This window comes from Mesoplodon mirus (assembly GCF_964341445.2).
Source record: "Mesoplodon mirus genome assembly, chromosome: 3".
NCBI classification, from domain to species: domain Eukaryota; kingdom Metazoa; phylum Chordata; class Mammalia; order Artiodactyla; family Ziphiidae; genus Mesoplodon; species Mesoplodon mirus.
Window position 1 is genome coordinate 113,352,747 of NC_138978.1, and position 19,008 is coordinate 113,371,754.

At 38.8% G+C, this 19,008-nt stretch overlaps 1 protein-coding gene across 2 annotated transcripts in view; it reads right to left on the reverse strand.

The window, feature by feature from the left end:
• Positions 1 to 14,855: 14,855 nt before the first annotated feature.
• The window catches only part of LOC309799954 (flavin-containing monooxygenase 5), a 29,776-nt gene continuing 25,623 nt past the window's right edge, over positions 14,856 to 19,008 (reverse strand). For both annotated transcript variants that reach the window (XM_082613711.1, XM_082613710.1), the window contains exons 8-9: positions 17,114 to 17,186; positions 14,856 to 15,349 (exon numbers count right to left, since the gene is read on the reverse strand). In XM_082613711.1, the coding sequence (XP_082469837.1) occupies positions 15,004 to 15,349; positions 17,114 to 17,186 (419 nt within the window). In that variant the 3' untranslated portion in view covers positions 14,856 to 15,003. The remainder of the gene's footprint in view (positions 15,350 to 17,113; positions 17,187 to 19,008) is intronic.

Consider the following 19,008-nt stretch of genomic DNA (forward strand, 5'->3'; position numbering starts at 1 on the left):
TATCTCATTGTAGTTCTGATTTACATTTCCCTGATGATTAGCAATGTTGAGTGCCTTTTCCTGTACCTGTTGGCCATTTGTATACCTTCTTTGGAGAAATACCTATTCAGGTCTGTGATATCATGGTTTATAATAGGAAACATGTATTTGGTCTTTGTCCCTCTTTCTGAAATCCCCAAACCCTTGGCATTTCCTAAGTGATGAGAGCATTAAAGGTGTTTCTTGTTAGATTAATGAAATGCCTTTTGGACTGAACCTAAGGATGGGAGCTGTTGTCAGGAAAACCAAACACGTGATTAGAGGGTTGGAACTTTCAGTCCCACACCCTGACCTCTGGGGAAGGGAGAGGAGCTGGAGGTTGAAACAATTGCCAATGGACAATGATTTAGTCAATCATGCCTGTGTACTGAAGCCTCCACAAACCCCCAAAAAGGACAGGAATTTGGAGAGCTTCCAGGTGGGTGAACACGTGGAGATTCATGGAGAGTGGCTCGCTTGGAGAGGGCATGGAAACTCTGAGCCCTTTCCCCATACTCTGCCCTCAAGGAGATGGATCATAACTGTCTACCCCTTAAGTATGGGCGGAGCATACTTCCAAAGAATACAATATAGAAAAGGGGAAAAAAGGATAACTTTACAGTGGAGAAACTTAATAAACACAACCTCAGCCAGCTTTAACATCATTAGTGGGAAGTCAGTAGCAGTACCTTTGATATAAGGTGATGAGAATAGCACTTTACCTCTGTGGTTTTCCTCCTGACAGCCCAAACCCCTAGACTTATCATGAGGAAAAAATATCAACCAATCACAAATTAGGGATAGTCTACAAAATACTTAACTAGTACTCCTCAAAACTGTCAAGATCATCAAAAACAAGAAAAGTGTAAGAAACTGTCACAGTCTAAAGCAGCCTAATGATAAGGAGTAATGTGATACCCTAAGTGGGAGCCTGTGATAGAAAAAACATTAGGTATAAAGTAAATAAATCAGAATAAAGTATGGAACTTAGTTCTTTTCAAATTGTCAAGTTCCTGAAAGAAACAAAACATTGAAGAACTGATGAAGATTAGAGGAGATTAATGATACATAACAACTAAATGCAATATAAGATCCTGGAACAAAAAAGCGAAATTAGTGGGAAAAGTGGTGAAAATTGAATAAGTGATTTAGTTAACAGTTTTATATCAATGTTAATTTTCTTGTTTTGATAATTGTTGTAATGTTATGTGAAGTCTTTAGGGAACCTGGGTAAAGCTTATACAAGAAGTCTTTGTATTTTTTTTTGCAACTTTTCTGAAAGAATTAACTCGGTTCAAAATAAAAAGTTTAAAAAATTACTAAAGTAATCCAAATAGTAAAACACATGAGGAAGCCCAGTGACATGATCTTGAGTCAGAAGACTTTTTTTTTTTTTTTTTTTTTTTTTTAATTTTTGGCTGCGCTGAGCAGCACGTAGGATCTTAGTTCCCCAACCAGGGATCAAACCCGCACCCCCTGCATTGGAAGCACAGATTCTTAATCTCTGGACTGCCAGGGAAGTCCCAGAAGTCTCTTCAAATGAGAGCATTTGCACCCAAAGAAATACTCTGAAGAGAGCTTTAAAATAAGTTTATTTAAAATCCTCAAGAAAGGGAAGATGCTAGTTTGAATACACCCCAGCTCCACACCACTCTCATCCCAACCCAATTTTCATAACTCAGCATCGGTTGGTTCTGGTAGATACTAGAGACCTCAGAATCTGTTCAAGTCCTGACAGAAAGAGCATTTACAGGTCTTCCTCGCCTTTTGGCTAAATCAGTGGTTCTCAAACTTTACCATGCATCAGGAGGGCTTACTAAAACACAGATGACTGGCGACTGGAACTTCTGATTCAGTAAGTCTGGGATGGGGTCTGAGAATTTCTGTCAAGTTCCAGATGATGCTGATGTTTCTGGATCAAGAACCAAATTCTGAGAAACACTAGGGCAGGCAACAGTCTGGAGACCAGTATTGGAGATCCCTAATAAAAGGCAGTGTAAGGAAAGAGTTAGCTGACTCTTGGAACCATAATAGTGCTTCCCATATCTCCAAAAATAAAGAATTAAAACCAACCAGAATATGGGGAACAAATCTCCTATACAGAAAAATTCCACATTTATGTATATATTGCCTTCTTGAGGAGGTGGAGCATAACTCCAGGCCTGAGATTGCTTATCCTTCGGAAGGCCACCTTGTGTCTTTGGCCGATGGCTGGTGTCTGGGAATTTGGATTTTGGGAGGGTTCTTACCACCCCAACTGATAAGAGTGGCTCGCTGTGCCTACACTGTGTTACTGTGTGGTTTATACTGAACACCTGCTCTCCTTCTGGGAGTCTGGAATTTTGATATGGGCTTGCAGAGGGTGCCTATGTGACTAGCCCTATTACAGACCTTGGGCACAGAGTGGAAAGATGTGAAAGTCTTCTGATTGCTTCTATTTTCTTAGAGAAAAAAGAAACAAGGTTTAGTGGTCATGAATTTAAGACGTCAAATGAGCACAGTGATATTTTTCTCTTGCCATATTTAAGTGTTTTAGTGCAGGCACATAACTAAAGGTAATGTTTAGCCAAGCAAGTATGGAGGAAAGGGCTAAGGAATTGAGAGTGCATGGTAGGATATGATTATAATGTTGGACCATGGCTTATAGACCAGGTAGGCTAGGAAGTAAAGATAGAGCAGGTTAATGGAGGGCATGAAGTGGAGTCAAAAAACTGTGGAGTTAGAGTACTGGAGTGAATGTGCTGAAAAGATAAGAGAAGGTTTTGGACAGTGGTATGCTTGAAATAGAGATTTTGGTGGTAATGACATAGGTAGATTATAAAATCACTGGAATGAGAAGGTCATTGAAGTGAGAGGCCAGGTGGTAAAGGTCTACCTCAACACTCATACTCATTCTCCCCTCCTCCTTAATAACAGAACCTTGATTTTACCTGGACACATTGCCTCTCTGTATGAAGACACATTTCCTAGCCTCCCTGGATATATGCTAGATATATGTGACTAAATACTTCCAATGAGATCTACGTGGAAATGTTATATGGAACTTCTAGTAATTTTCCTTAAAAGGGTCGTGGCCTTCTTCTATATTTCTTTTTCCTTCTGTGTAGAATGTCCATATAGTGGCTGGAGCTCCAGCAGCCATCTTGGACCATAAAGTAGAAGCCATATGCTGATAGTGGAGCAGAAAGAGATGCTGTGGAGCTGTTACACCATTTCAGGACTATCTTCCTCTATCTTTTCATATGAGAGGGAAATAAACTTGAACCTTGTTTAATCCATTGTTACTTTGGGTTTTTCTATTATATGCAGTTGAATCTAATCCTAACTAATACATTGGATTGGTGAAAGTATTACCTACATAGATGTGAACTACAGAATAATGCTGCACATCCATGTTCATGGCAGCATTATTCACAACAGCCAAAACATGGAAACAACCTAAGTGTCTATCAGTAGAGAAATAGAGAAAGAAAATTGTGGTGTATATACACAATGGTATATTATTCAGCAAAGAAATGAAGGAAATCCTGCCTTTGCAACAACATGGATGGACCTTGAAGGCATTATGCTAAGTGAAATATGTAAGAGAGAGAAAGAGAAGTATTGTATGATCTCACTTCTATGTGGAATCTAAAAAACAGAACAAAGCACCTGAACTCATAGTTGCACAGAACAGATTTGTGTTTGGCAGAGGCGGGGGGTGGGCAAAATGGGTGAAGGGGGTCAAAAGGTAAATACTTCCAGTTATAAGATAAACAAGTCCTGGGGATATAATGTACAGCATGGTGACTACAGTTAACAATACTGTACTGTATATTTGAAAGTTGCTAAGAGAGTAGATCTTTAAAGTTCTCATCATAAGAAAAAAATTTGTTAACTATTTGTGGCCATAGACGTAAACTAGATTTACTGTGGTGATCATTTCATAATATATATAGAAATAATTATATGATACACTTGAAACTAATATAATGTTATATGTCAATTATATATCAATAAAAAAATTGAGGTTAAAAAAACTGCTGCAAAAATTAACTACAGGAGTAGTTATATAGAGAGAGAGGGGGAAAGCTTGGTGCTAAAATCTTCACTGAATGAAGAGGAGTAAACGGGAGGTCCGTAAATAATTTCAAACAGGAGAGGTAGTGGGTGCTTTATAAAGAAGCTGGGGAATTTGAGAAAGCAGGGAGAAACAGCAGTGAGGACCAAGGCAGCAAGGAGGATCAAGGAAGACACGCACCCCACCTTCGTTCCCACGCTAAAATATTGCCTTTTAAAATCCTGTGTTTGATTGAGGAAATAAGATATGGATAGGACATGTCACTTGTGTTTCAAACCAAACAGAATATTAGAGATGACATACTGACTCAGATCAATGATCTATCCCAGAATATTTTCTGGAAGAACATGCTTGCCCCACAGACATTTCAAAGCACCCCATAATCTCCTCAGTAACTTTTTAATAAAATAGTGAAGTATTATTCACTATTTTATTTACTCCTTTAAAAATTCATCCATATTTTATCTCCCATGCTGAACTTAATTAATCATTTAATTAGTTATTGATTTACTGAGGTCTTACTGTGTTTCAGCTACTATATTAGGCACTAGGAACATACGGATTAATTACAAAGTATCTTCCTCAAAGGAATTTACTAGTTCAAGGAGGAACTAGGTGACAGAAACAATTGACATTATATAGTGTGACAAATGATAGTCACCACATATAATTGAGCAATATACCAGGTGTGGTGTCAAGCATAAAGATAGGTCACCTATTTCATCCGGGAGGTTTCTAGAACAGATAACAGATTACATGAATCTTGAAGGTGAAATAGGTTGGGCAAGGGGAAACATAAGAATGTATGTAGAAACATGGAAAAATACAGCACTTTGGGAAATTCCAAGTAGGCAGCTCGGAGGATGTTTGTATAGTATTATACATTATATTACTACTGACAAAAGTAACAATGCACAGATCCAGTACTGAATAAAAGTATCTCATTCATGAATGTACTTGTTATTAATATACCATACATTTTGCTAGTGGAGATTATTGGCTTAATGTGCTCAGCTATAAGAACTTACCTAAGTATTTTAGGAAAATGTGTCTTTTGACCTCGTATTACCATTTTCTCCTCTCTACAACTGTAGTCTATACTTATTCAACAAAGGAACAAAATTGCTATAGTAAGTAATAGTATGCTTTATTAGAAGAACTTAATTTGTAGAGTAATCAAGGGAAAAGATAGTAATTTAAATGAATGGTACTATCCAATATTCTTCCTCCTCTGAGAAAATTCCACTAGACTATGCCTCTGGGTCAAATCCTAAACCAAAAGAATACATTTCTTTTTTTTAAATAATAATTTTAAAATTTTAGAATAGCTTTAGATTTAAGAAAAACTTGGGAAGTTAGTACAGAGTTCCTGTATATCCCACACACAATTTATTTTATTGGTAACATCTTACATTACAATGCTACATTTGTCACAACCAATAAACCAATCAGTACATTGTTATTAACCAGAATCCATACTTTATTAATATTTCTTCCATTTTTACTCAATGTCTTTCTATGTTCCAAGATCCCATCCAAGATACATTACATTTAGACATCAGGTCTCCTTAGGCTCCTCTATACTATGACAATTTCTCAGACATTCCTTTTTCTTTGATGAGCTTCACAGTTTTGAGATGGTCAGGTATTTTGTAAGATATTCCTGATCTTGGGTTTGTCTGATGTTTTCCTCATGGTTAGACTGGGTTATGGTTTTAGGGAGGAAGACCACAGAGGCAAAGTACCCTTCTCATCACATCATATCAAGAGTACATACTATCCACATGACTTTACTGTTGATGTTAATCTTGATCACCCAGCTGAGGTAGTGTTTTTCAGATTTCTTCACTGTAAAGTTATTTTTCTCCCTTTACCGCTCTTTGGAAGGAAGTCACTCTATGCAGCCTACACTTAAGGAATGGGGAGTTATGCTCCAACTCCTGGAGGGCAGAGTATTTATATAAATTGTTTGAAATTCTTCCATATGGGAGTTTTCTGTATTCTACCCCACTTATTATTCAATCACTTATTTATACCATTATGGACTGATGTATATTTTTTATACTTTATATTATAAACCAATACTAGGTTATTTATATTGTTCAAATTGTTCCAGCTTTGGCCATTGGGACCACTTTCAGTTGGTTCCTGTGTCCCTGTGACATTCCCCCATCGATTTGCTTTTTGAGCACTTCCTTACTTTCTGGCACTACAAGAAAGCATTTTTCTGTATAATATAATTGGGAAAGTGATACGACCTTTTAATATAATTACAAAAGCAAGATGTGGTAAATTGATGAATATTAATACACATTCACCAGTAGCTAGGGCTTTGTATCTTGAGTTGTTTTGAGTTCACTTTCCTATTCACATCTTACTTTTAGCTTGGTTTAGAATTTTAACCAATGATTTTTTGGGGGGAGGGTAACCTTTCATATTATAAGGAAACTAAGAGAGTCAATGAGCTTAGAATTACATGCTTTTTATTTAAAGAGGAAACTGGGGTACTTATTGCTGATAACTAGGAATTACATTATCAAAGGACTTCAATTCAACAAACTTACATGCTGAAAGAGGCAAATTTATATGTTGAAAGAACAAAATGGAAAAGAAGCAGCTTTCAATTTAATTTTGAAGAAGAATAGTCTGCAGATTAAAAGATACTAGGTCCATTTTAATAGAGGATTAATCCCCAGTATCACATAGATTCTGGAAGAAAAAAGACCTTCCAATTCTCGAAAAGCATTCCACAGGCAAAATTAGGCGAAATAGCAGGGAACTGTACAAATAGTTATATGATTAGGAGGAAGTTGTAGTCTCACGTTTCTGGTTCTCTTATTTATTGTACATTGGGAAAGATAATGATTTCTAACATTGTTTTTCCAGTTGTTCAAATTTATTTTTTGGTTAAGCAATAGGTAGCAATCCCAAATGTATTACACGACAGCTTATTTATTAACACACTTGGCTGGTACCTCCAGTTCTTTTCTTCATGAAGTTAAGTGTGTCAGACATCTAACACTTAGTTAACTACTCTGACAGACAAGAACAGAGCAAAACTTCTGCAGATGAGAAAACAGAATCAACAGCAGCACTTGGACATAAACTGGAGTCCTTGGTTTCATTTCATTTGCTTTGTTTTTCATAACTACAATGTGTGACATAAGAACTGTTATAAGCAGAATACCCCTATATTTAGTTATTAATCCTAATTTAGTACATAACTGACCTATTCGAATACTTACTACTTAGACTCTCTGTGTGAGAGGGTGTGGAGGGGAGATAGTAGGAGTTGGGGGGAGAAAAATCCAATCACTTGTGTAGGCCACACCACAGCAGTTGATGGTTACTTATCATAGTTCCTAAGTTAAAGTCTTGTATCCTAATATGGGAACTAAGAGATCAAAAAAGACTGGACAGCTCATTTTAAATCCCAATTTTTCCAGCCAAGTTGAACCTGCTGGTAGCTGCTAGATTGTTAAAATGATCCATGAGCCTAGAAAGTTGGAGGTAGTTTCTTCATTGAGAAAATAGACATGTTGCTTAGAGGAAAAGAGTGAAAATGACCATGTATCAGACACACTAGTGAATGGCTAGTGAAACAAAATGTTTGAAACAAAGTGTTTAAGTATCTATATATCTTATCTTAGATATATACAACTGTTATAAGACCATTATTTTTCTTATCTCTGAGGAAAAATACATTTAGTTACAATATTGAAAACAAATAAAAGATTAAAAGTCTAGTAGAAAACCAAATCCTGTCAGAAGCACAGTTACATGGAATCTCCCATTTCTTATGTAGATATTGGCTTATGCTCCCCACCATAATATTTGATAAATGACAGCAAACATTTATTAAGCACCTACCACAAGGATGGAGTCAAGATGGCAGACTAGGAGGACGCGGAATTCGCGTCTCCGCATAACTAGGGCATACACTGCTGGGGGACCACAGGCAACTAAGGGGAATGGGAGGAACCCCCAGTGATGGGGTAGGATGTGGGGCTTGGGGTGGGGAGTGAGGGAGGAGGAGAAGTGGAGGTGGGACAGGACTGGTGCCCCTGAGGGGCGGCTGTGGGAAAGGAAGGGATCCCATGCCCGAAGGGGTAATTGGGGGACCATTGGGAGGGCAGAGGATCAAAAGGGAGCATGCCCAGGTTCCCCCTGCCCTCTTGGGCCCCTGGGAGCCTGCTGAAGTCCCGGACCTGATCCTCTGCCCACTGAGGCCCCCTCCAGCCACGTGGGTACTGAGGGGGTGGGAGGGATGTAAGGGGGAGCAAAAATAAAGGCTGGACATACAGGACTGGCAACCCTGAGGGGTGGCTGGGGGATGGGAGGAGTTCCTACACCCAGTGGGACCGACCCACATTTAGGGGGATGGCAGTTGGGGGGACACCCTAGAGGGTGGCACAGAGGAATGGAAGGGAATGTGGCCAGCGCTTTCCCTGTCCACTTAGGCACCAGGGAGCCTGTTGGGCTCCCAGGCCTAATCCTCTTACTTCACAGCCTCCTTCCTGCGGTGCAGAGCCCAAGCCCGGCCCCTACACCTCACCCAGGGCTCTACCTCTATACTCGGAGACCCCCTCTGAGAGCCCCTCCAACCGCACTGGGCCTAAACCCCACCCACACACCCTCACCCAGGACCTTACCTCCAAACTCCGGAACTCCACACTCTAGAGGCCCCCCTTTGGATGTGCTGCCTCTCCCCTTCTATGCAGACCCTAAGCAGAGTCCATGCCCCACGTTTGAATGGAGCCCACCTAGGCTCCGCCCCCAAGGCCTTTTCCGGCTGCATGGGTCCTGAGCCTAGGCCATGCCCCACTCCCAAATGTCACCCATCTCTCGCCTAGGTTCCCCCCCCCAGCCATGCTAAAGCCCACCACTGCCTAATTTCCACCCACGCCTAAACTCTGTGCCCCATAGCCAAGGCGTTTTTTTTTTTCTTTTCTCTTTTTCCTCTTTTAGATTGAGGTTCTGTTTTACCTTGATTCATTCTTGTTGATTCATGAATTTTTTATTTTTTCTAACCTTTTATTTAGTTTAATTTTATTCTTTATACTTTGTTATTGTTCTGCTCCTTTCAGATTGTTCTCCCCCCTTTTTTTCCCTTTCTTTTTTCTGTTATGGTTTTGTTTTATCTTGTTGCAGTTGTTTCAATTATATTTTTATTTTTCCTAATATATTTTTTATCTTTCTAATTTTATTATTTTTTTATTCTTTGTTCTTGTACTGCTCTTTTTTTTTCTTTTTTTTTTTTTTGCTATGCCACATGGCTTGCAGGATCTTGGTTCCCAGGCGGGAAGTCAGGCCTGACCTCCTGTGGTGGGAGTTCTGAGTCCAAACCACTGGCCTAAGAGAGAACCTCAAACCCTAGAGAATATTAATTGGAGTGAGGCCTCCCGGAAGTCCTCATCTCGGCACCAAGACCCGGCTCTATCCACCTGCCTGCAAACTCCAGTGCTGGATGCCTCAGGCCAAACAACCAGTAACACAGGAATACAGCCCACCCATCAAATTTTTAAAAATGACAAAAAAATGTGTTACAGATGAAGGAGCAAGGTGAAAACTTACAAGACCAAATAAATGATGAAATAGGCAACCTACCTGAAAAAGAATTCAGAGTAATGATAGTAAAGATGATCCAGAATCTCGGAAACAGAATGGAGAAAATACAAGAAACATTTTAACAAGTATCTAGAAGAACTAAACAGCAAACAAACAGTGATGAACAACAGAGTAACAAATTAAAAATCCTCTAGAAGGAATCAGTAGCTGAATAACTGAGGCAGAAGAATGGATAAGTGAGCTGGAAGATAAAATAGTGGAAATAACTGCCAGGGAGCAGAATACAGAAAAAAGAATGAAAAGAATTGAGGACAGTCTCAGAGACCTCTGGGACAACATTAAATGCACCAACATTCAAATTATATTCAAACATTCAAATTATAGAAGAAGAGAAAAAGAAAGGGTCTGAGAAAATATTTGAAGAGATCATAGTCAAAAACGTACCTAACATGGGAAAGGAAATAGTCAAGTCCAGGAAACGCAGAGAGTCCCATACAGGATAAACCCAAAGAGAAACATGCTGAAACACACATTAATCAAACTATGAAAAATTAAATAAAAATAAAAATTTTAAAAGCAGCAAGGGAAAAGCAACAAATAACATACAAGGGAATCCCCATAAGGTTAACAGTTGATCTTTCAGAAGAAACTCTGCAAGCCACAAGGGAGTGGCAGGACATATTTAGAGTGATGAAAGGGGAACACCAACAACCAAGATTACCTGGCAAGGATCTCATTCAGATTTGATGGAGAAATCAAAAACTTTACAGACAAGCAAAAGCTAAGGGAATTCAGCACCACCAAACCAGCTTTACTACAAAATGCTAAAGGAACTTCTTTAAGTGGGAAACACTAGAGAAGAAAAAGACCCACAAAAACAAACCCAAATCAATTAAGAAAACGGTAATAGGAACATACATATTGATAATAACCTTGAATGTAAATGGATTAAATGCTCCAACCAAAAGACACAGACTGGCTGAATGGATACAAAAACAAGACCCTTATATATGCTGTCTACAGGAAACCCACTTCAGACCTAGGGACACATATAGACTGAAAGTGAGGGGATGGAAGAAGATATTCCATGCCAATGGAAATCACAAGAAAGCTGGATTAGCAATACTCATATCAGATAAAATAGTCTTTAAAATAAAGACTGTTACAAGAGATAAGAAAGGACACTACATAATGATCAAGGGATCAATCCAAGAAGAAAACGTAATAACTATAAATATTTATGCACCGAACATAGGAACACTTCAGTACATAAGGCAAATGCTAACAGCCATAAAAGGAGAAATCAACAGTAACACAATGGTAGTGGGGGACTTTAACACCCCACTTACACCAATAGATCATCCAGAGAGTAAATAAATAAGGAAACACAAGCTTTAAAAGACACAATAGACCAGATAGACCTAATTGATATTTTTAGGACATTCCACCTGAAAGTGGAAAAACACACTTTCTTCTGACGTGCACATGGAACACTCCAGAATAGATCACATCCTGGGTCACAAATCAAGCCTTGGAAAATTTAAGAAAACTGAAATGGTATCAAGCATCTTTTCCAACAACAACGCTATGAGATTAGAAATCAATTACAGGAAAAAAACAGTAAAAGACACAAACACATGGAGGCTAAACAGTGCGCTGCTAAATAACCAAGAGATCACTGAAGAAATCAAAGAAGAAATTAAAAAAATACCTAGGAACAAATGACAACAAAAACACAATGATCCAAAAACCTATGGAACGTAGCTAAAGCAGTTGTAAGAGCGAAGTTCATAGCAATTCAAGCTCACCTCAGAAACAAGAAAAATCTCAAACAATCTAACCTTACACCTAAAGCAACTAGAAAAGGAACAAAGAAAACCCAAAGGTAGTAGAAGGAAAGAAATCATAATCAGAGCAGAAATAAATGAAATAGAAACAAAATAGCAAAGATCAATAAAACTAAAAGCTGGCTCCTTGAGCAGATAAACAGAATGATAAACCTTTAGCCAGACTCACCAAGAAAAGAAGAGAGAGGACTGAAATCAATAAAATTAGAAATGAAAAGAGATTACAAGAGACACTACAGAGATCCAAAAGATTCAAAAGATTATAACGGACTACTACAAGCAACTCTATACCAATAAAATGGACAACCTGGAAGAAATGGACAAATTCCTGGAAAAGTACAACTTTACAAGATTGAACCAGGAAGAATTAGAAAACATAAATAGACCAATCACAGGTAATGAAATTGAAATTAATTTAAAATCTTCCAACAAACAAAAGTCTAGGACCAGATGGCTTCACAGGCAAATTCTATCAAACATTTAGAGAAGAGTTAACACCTATCCTTCTCAAACTCTTCCAAAAAATTGTGAAGGGAGGAACACTCCCAAACTTGTTCTACGAGGGCCACCATCACTCTGTTATCAAAACCAAACAAAGATACTACAAAAAAAAGAAAATTACAGACCAGTATCACTGATGAACATAGACACAAAAATCCTCAAGAAAATACTAGGAAACAGAATCCAACAACACACTAAAAGAATCATACACCAAGATCAAGTGAGATTTATCCCAGGGATGCAAGGATTCTTCAATATACATAAAACAACCAATGTGATACACCATATTAACAAATTAAAGAATAAAAATCATATGATCATCTCAATAGATGCAGAAAAAGCTTTTGGCAGAATTCAACACCCATTTATGATAAAAACTACAGAAAGTGGGCATAGAGGGAACCTACCTCAACATAATAAAAGCCATATATGACAAACCCACAGCAAACATCATTCTCAATGGTGAAAAACTGAAAGCATTTCCTCTAAGATCAGGAACAAGAGAAGGCTGTCCACTCTTGCCACTATTATTCAACACAGTATTGGAAGTCTTAGCTGTAGCAATCAGAGAAGAAAAAGAAATAAAAGGGATACAAATTGGAAAACACCTAAAACTGACTTTCCTAATGATATGGTACTGTACATAGAAAATCCTAAAGATGCCACCAGAAAACTACCAGAACTAGTCAATGAATTTGGTAAGGTTGCAGGATACAAAATTAATGCACAGAATCTCTTGCACTCCTATACAGTAACAACGAAAGATCAGAAAGAGAAATTAAGCAAACAATCCCATTTACCATCACAACAACAATAAAAAATACCTAGGAGTAAACCTACCTAAAGAGACAAAAGACCTGTACTCAGAAAACTATAAAACACTGATGAAAGAAGTCAAAGATAACATAAACAATTGGGCAGGTATACCTTGGTCCTGGATTGGAAGAATCAATACTGTGAAAATGACTATACTACCCAAAGCAATCTACAGATTCAATGCAATTCCTATTAAATTACCAGTGGCATTTTTCACAGAACTAGAACAAGAAATTTTACAATTTGTATGGAAACACAAAAGATGCCAAATAGCCAACGCAATCTTGAGAAAGAAAAATGGTGCTGGAGGAATCAGGTTCCCTGACTTCAGACTATACTCCAAGGCTACAGTAATCAAGACAGTATGGTACTGGCACAGAAACAGAAATATAGATCAATGGAACAGGATAGAAAACCCAGAGATAAACCCACGCAAATAGGGTCACCTTATCTTTGACAAAGGAGGCAAGAATATACAGTGGAGAAAAGACATCCTTGTCAATAAGTGGTGCTGGGAAAACTGGACAGCTACATGTGAAAGAATGAAATTAGAACACACCCTAACTACAGACACAAAAATAACCTCAAAATGGATTAAAGACCTAAATGTAAGGCCACACACTATAAAACTTTTAGAGGAAAACATAGGCAGAACACTCTATGACATAAATCACAGCAAGATCCTTTTTGACCCACCTCCTAGAATAAGGGAATTAAAAACAGGAATAAACAACTGAGACGTAATGAAATGTAAAAGCTTTTGCACAGCAAAGGAAACCATAAACCAGACCAAAAGACAGTCCTCAGAATGGGAGAAAATATTTGCAAATGAAGCAACTGAAAAAGGATTAATATCCAAAATATATGATCAGCTCATGCAGCTCAGTAACACAAAAACAAACAACCCAATCCAAAAATGGGCAGAAGACCTAAATAGATATTTCTCCAAAGAAGACATACAGATGGCCAAGAGCCACATGAAGAGATGCTCAACATCACTAATTATTAGAGACATGCAAATCAAAACTACAATGAGGTATTACCTCACACTCATTAGAATGGGCATCATCAGAAAATCTACAAACAATAAATGCTGGAGAGGGTGTGGAGAAAAGGGAGCCCTCTTGCAATGTTGGTGGGAATGTAAATTGATACAACCACTATGGAGAACAGTACAGAGCTTCCTTAAAAAACTAAAAATAGAACTACCATATGACCCAGGAATCCCACTACTGGTCATATACCCTGAGAAAACCATAATTCAAATAGAGTCACGTAGCACAATGTTCATTGCAGCACTGTTTACAATAGCCAGGATATGGAAGCAAACTAAGTGTCCATCAACAGATGAATGGATAAAGAAGATGTGGCACATATATACAATTTAATATTACTCAGCCATAAAAAGGAATGAAATTGAGTTATTTGTGCTGAGGTGCATGGACCTAGAATCTGTCATACAGAATGAAGTAAGCTAGAAAGAGAAAAACAAATACCATATGCTAATGCATATATATGGGATTTAAAGAAGTGGTACTGATGAACCTAGTGGCACAGCAGGAATAAAGATGCAGACATAGAGAACTGGCTTGAGGACACAGTGGGGAAGGGGAAGCTGGGATGAAGTGAGAGAGTAGCATTGACGTATATACACTACCAAATGTAAAATGGATGGCTAGTGGGAAGCTGCTGCACAGCATAGGGAGATCAGCTCAGAGCTTTGTGAAGACCTAGAGGGATGGGATAGGGAGGGTGGGAGGGAGGCTCAAGAGGGAGGGGATATGGGGATATATGTATACATATAGCTGACTCACTTTGTTGTACAGCAGAAATGAACACAATATTGTAAAGCCTTTATACTCCAATAAAGATGTGAAAAAAAGAAAAGAAAGCACCTACCACATTTCAGGAACTCTGCTAAGGACAAAACAAAGATGACTAACAGAGTACCTGAGCTCACAGTCCAGGAATTACTGGAAGGAAAAAGTGATGGGTCAAAAGAGTAAGGTAGGTAAGTCAGTACAAATGAAAAGGTGGGATTTCACTGTAGGGAAAAGAGGAAAAAGGTTTAATGATTTAGAAAGAGAAATAAAAGATTTCTGGGCAATGTGAAGCTGAGAGTTGTTCAATCTTGTCAGGTTCTGAAGGCAGATCCAGCATTCAAAGAAAATTGGGACAATGACAATGGAACAGCTAAAAATAGGTCATAATTATAGCAAAGCAAGCCACAGCCAGCATAAACCTGGCCACTGTTATTGTTGAAGTTGTGGAATTGTTGTTTTCAATTACTCTTGTCATTAGCGGCTTCCTGATACGATCTTCTGTGGTGAGGATAGCTTTTCGAGCTCCATCCCACTTTCCAGGGCCCTGTAGCCGATACTGGATTGGAGTACAGGGTCCCCAAAATAACTGTAATGCCAATTTGGGGTCAGTGAAGGCCAGGGACAGCAGATTGGGCCTGACGCCCACCAGATCAGCAAGCTCATCCATGGTATCTATATAGTCTCCCTGAATGGTATGGCGTTGGCTGTCCACATACCTGAAGCAGAGGAGATAGAAGCCATGCCTATTAACAATTCAGTCAATCCATCAATTAATCAATGCTTTCTATCTGCTCTTGGCTCAATATTGGGCTAGGAGCTGTAGAAAATAGAGAAGAAAGACACTGTCTCTATCCTTAAGGGCCTTATAGTCCACTGGACTAGATAAGATAGATACACATGAAACAGAGAAGAATATAAGACTTTTGGTAAATCATGTGGTATTAGACTCCTAAATAGAAATGTAGAAGAGGGTAGTTAAAATCGAGGTATGATAAGTTCTTGAAGGATGTGGAAGAAATAGATAAGCTGAGAACAAAGAGGAAAGTATTACAAGTCAATATATGTAATGTAGATTATATATTGTAGGAGTTTGGCAGTGAAAGGAAGGCGGAAAATAGGAAAGCACCTAGAAAGGGTATCAGGGTTAAATAAAAAATGTCTTTCTCCTCCTTGCAGAAGGGAGAGTTATGCTGGTATAATCAGTTGAAGAAAACCACGTCTTTGGGCATGGGATGATTGTGCCTCTGACTTCTCCATAAAAATCTAGGAACATCATCAACATCAACTTTGTTCAAATGAAAATCACTAGTGAATAAGCTCAAGTTCTGAAATTCAGATGGCTAAATGTGTCTACCCAAGCACTAAAATACGGACTGGTGGTACCACCTTCCCAGATCCTATAGATTACTCATAGTAAGAGTCACTGTGACCTAAGTATGCTGTTATATGATAGCCAGCAAAGTGGCCTCTGCAGATTTGTAAATCTACCTACAGATTTGTAATTTAACCGTATCTACCTCTCATTTATTCATCGCTTCCCTTCCTTCCTCTGGCAGCTCTAATATCCCTTCATGTAATCCTTGCCAAAATAATGTACCAGGTTTTTTCTCCATGTGCTTTTTCCTGCTTGACTTTTCTTTTAGGCCCTAAACATAGAATATTCTTAAGCTTTTCTCTCCTTTCCCATCCATATTCAAACCACTTGGTGGTATTTCTCTATTCTATTGTCACAAACTGTTATTTCCTTTTCCTTCAAAATATAATCTAAATCCTTAAACAGACATGAGGACAATAAATATAGTACAACATTGCTCTTATTAAGAAGTAAGTAGGGCCTCCCTGGTGGCGCAGTGGTTGGGAGTCCGCCTGCCGATGCAGGGGATGCGGGTTCGTGCCCCGGTCTGGGAGGATCCCATGTGCCGCGGAGCGGCTGGGCCCGTGAGCCGTGGCCGCTGGGCCTGCGCGTCCGGAGCCTGTGCTCCGCGACGGGAGAGGCCACGACAGTGAGAGGCCCGCATACCGCAAAAAGAAAAAAAAAAAAAAGAAGTAAGTGGCGGGACTTCCCTGGTGGTGCAGTGGTTAAGAATCCGCCTGCCAATGCAGGGGTCACAGGTTCGATCCCTGGTCCAGAAAGGTCCCACATGCTGTGAAGCAACTAAGGCTGTGTGCCGCAACTACTGAGCCTGTGTACCACAACTACTAAACCCCACACACCCTAGAGCCCATGCACCACAACTACTGAAGCCCACATGCTCTAGGGCCCACGTGCTGCAACTACTGAAGCCCGTGTGCCTAGAGCCCATGCTCTGCAACAAGAGAAGCCACCACAATGAGAAGCCCATGCACCACAAAGAAGAGTAGCCCCCTGCTCTCCAGAACTAGAGAAAGCCCACGCATGGGAATGAAGACCCAATGCAGCCAAAAGAAAAGAAAAATAAGTGGGAAAAATTAACCACCTATCTTCCTGGGAGAACTCTTACCTTTTGCCCATATCCTCTTGAACCTTAGCTATTTCTTTTATCATTTCATTTTGTGAGGGTAATGTCTTTATCCCTAAAGAGAAAAATCAAAATTTTAAGTGTAAAATTACCTCAGTATGAACACTAATCCTATTAACAATTACCATGCTATGGAAAATTCAAAGGAATACAGGCTAGTTGTCTGTAGCAAGGAGGTTACACCTTCACTTGACCACCTTACGCTACCACCACCAAAATATAATCATGTTAACCTCAGTAGCTTACTGTTTTCTGCTTTGTCTTTGGAAGATATTTCTCCTAATCTGCTTTCTAACCAAAAGCTGCCTCCTCCCTTACATAGTCTTTCAATTGGGAAATGAAATTGGACATGAGGAAATGATAAATGGCCTTAAAAATATACGGAAAATGAGGTGCAAAGTAAAAGGAGGGGGGAGGATTGGAAACATCTGTACTTGTACTCTTAATAACAAAGAGGCTTTATACCACAGGGAGAAAGAAGTAAAAGTAAACTCTCAGTCCTATTTTATGCCTAAAGTTCCATGGAAGATAAGCCTTACTTTCTAAATTTTTTATCTGGTGAGAGTGAGGGGGATGGTCAAAGGCAACTCATAATACCCAATCTTAACAAATAAATTTAAGCACTAATGCCCAGTTTCAGTAGCAGGAATTTAACACCAAGGACATGGCTAGACAAAGGTAGAATGGTATTTAAGTCAACATAGACAACTCTCAATTTAAGTGATTACCTTTATGCCCGGATTTACAATCACTATGCCATGTAGAAAACTTTAGCCACACCCAACTCTAAAGTGTTACTCCACAAAATTCTGGAACATGTAATTTTAGAATGGGAGTATATCTTACCTAATACAATCCTTCTCTCTACAAGTACTCTCAAGTGGTTATCTCATTCCTCCTTAAATATCTCTGGTGATGGGGATCTCATCACCTGAGGAGATGTAAATTGTTTGGCTACTCTACTTCCTGGAACATTATTCTTTTCATTGACCCCAGAACATGCCTGCATGCAACTGGCACCAGTGGACTTAGCTCTGCCTTCTGGGGCCAAGGAGTCTAGTATTAACAAATGACAGCCTTTGAACCATTTGAGAACAACTGTCATAACTTCTTTAAGTCTTCCCATTATCAGCCTTAAAGCCTTAACAGTTCCCCATATAACAGGTTTCACGTTCTCTGCCCCACTAGTTGCCTTTCTCTGGGCACACTCTAGTAACTATCCTGGTGTGTACCTCTTAAAACATGAGACCCAAATTCGACACTCAAGAAATAGCCTTCTGTGTTTTGCCATGTGTTCTTTTCATTTTAGCCTTGGGAATTATTATGTATGTTCGTAAGTCAATGAGGAATCACTGAAATGCTTCATTTGAAGTTAATCACAGGTCTTAAGATGCTCATGAAACACAGTTTGAGAGTTGATTTCCAAAGTATTTCTCATAGTACAACCATAATTTTTACTTCTCTTAACTAGAAACATTATGGAGGAGGAGGTGATTTCTTGCCTGTGATTCAGCCAATTCATTAAAAAAAAAAACAAAAAAAACACAACCAAACAAAAAATCACTATAAATTAGATAGGTAAATAGATAGCAATATATAAAGATGTGTACTGTATCCAGTGGTGCAGTTCTTAATTCATTGATACTGTTGCAGTGTTTCCTCGTTCAGGCACATGTCATTTTTACCATATGTATCTCCCTCCTTCCTATCTTGCTCCTTCTCTTATATTACCAGTTTGCATCAATGGCCATAGCCCCTGAGCAGATTCTTTTCTCTCTTTCATCTCCAACCTACATTCCATCCAAATCCTTTCAAATTCACCAATGAAATTTCATTCAAATATTTCTCGTATTCCTTTACCTTAGTTTAAAGCCCTC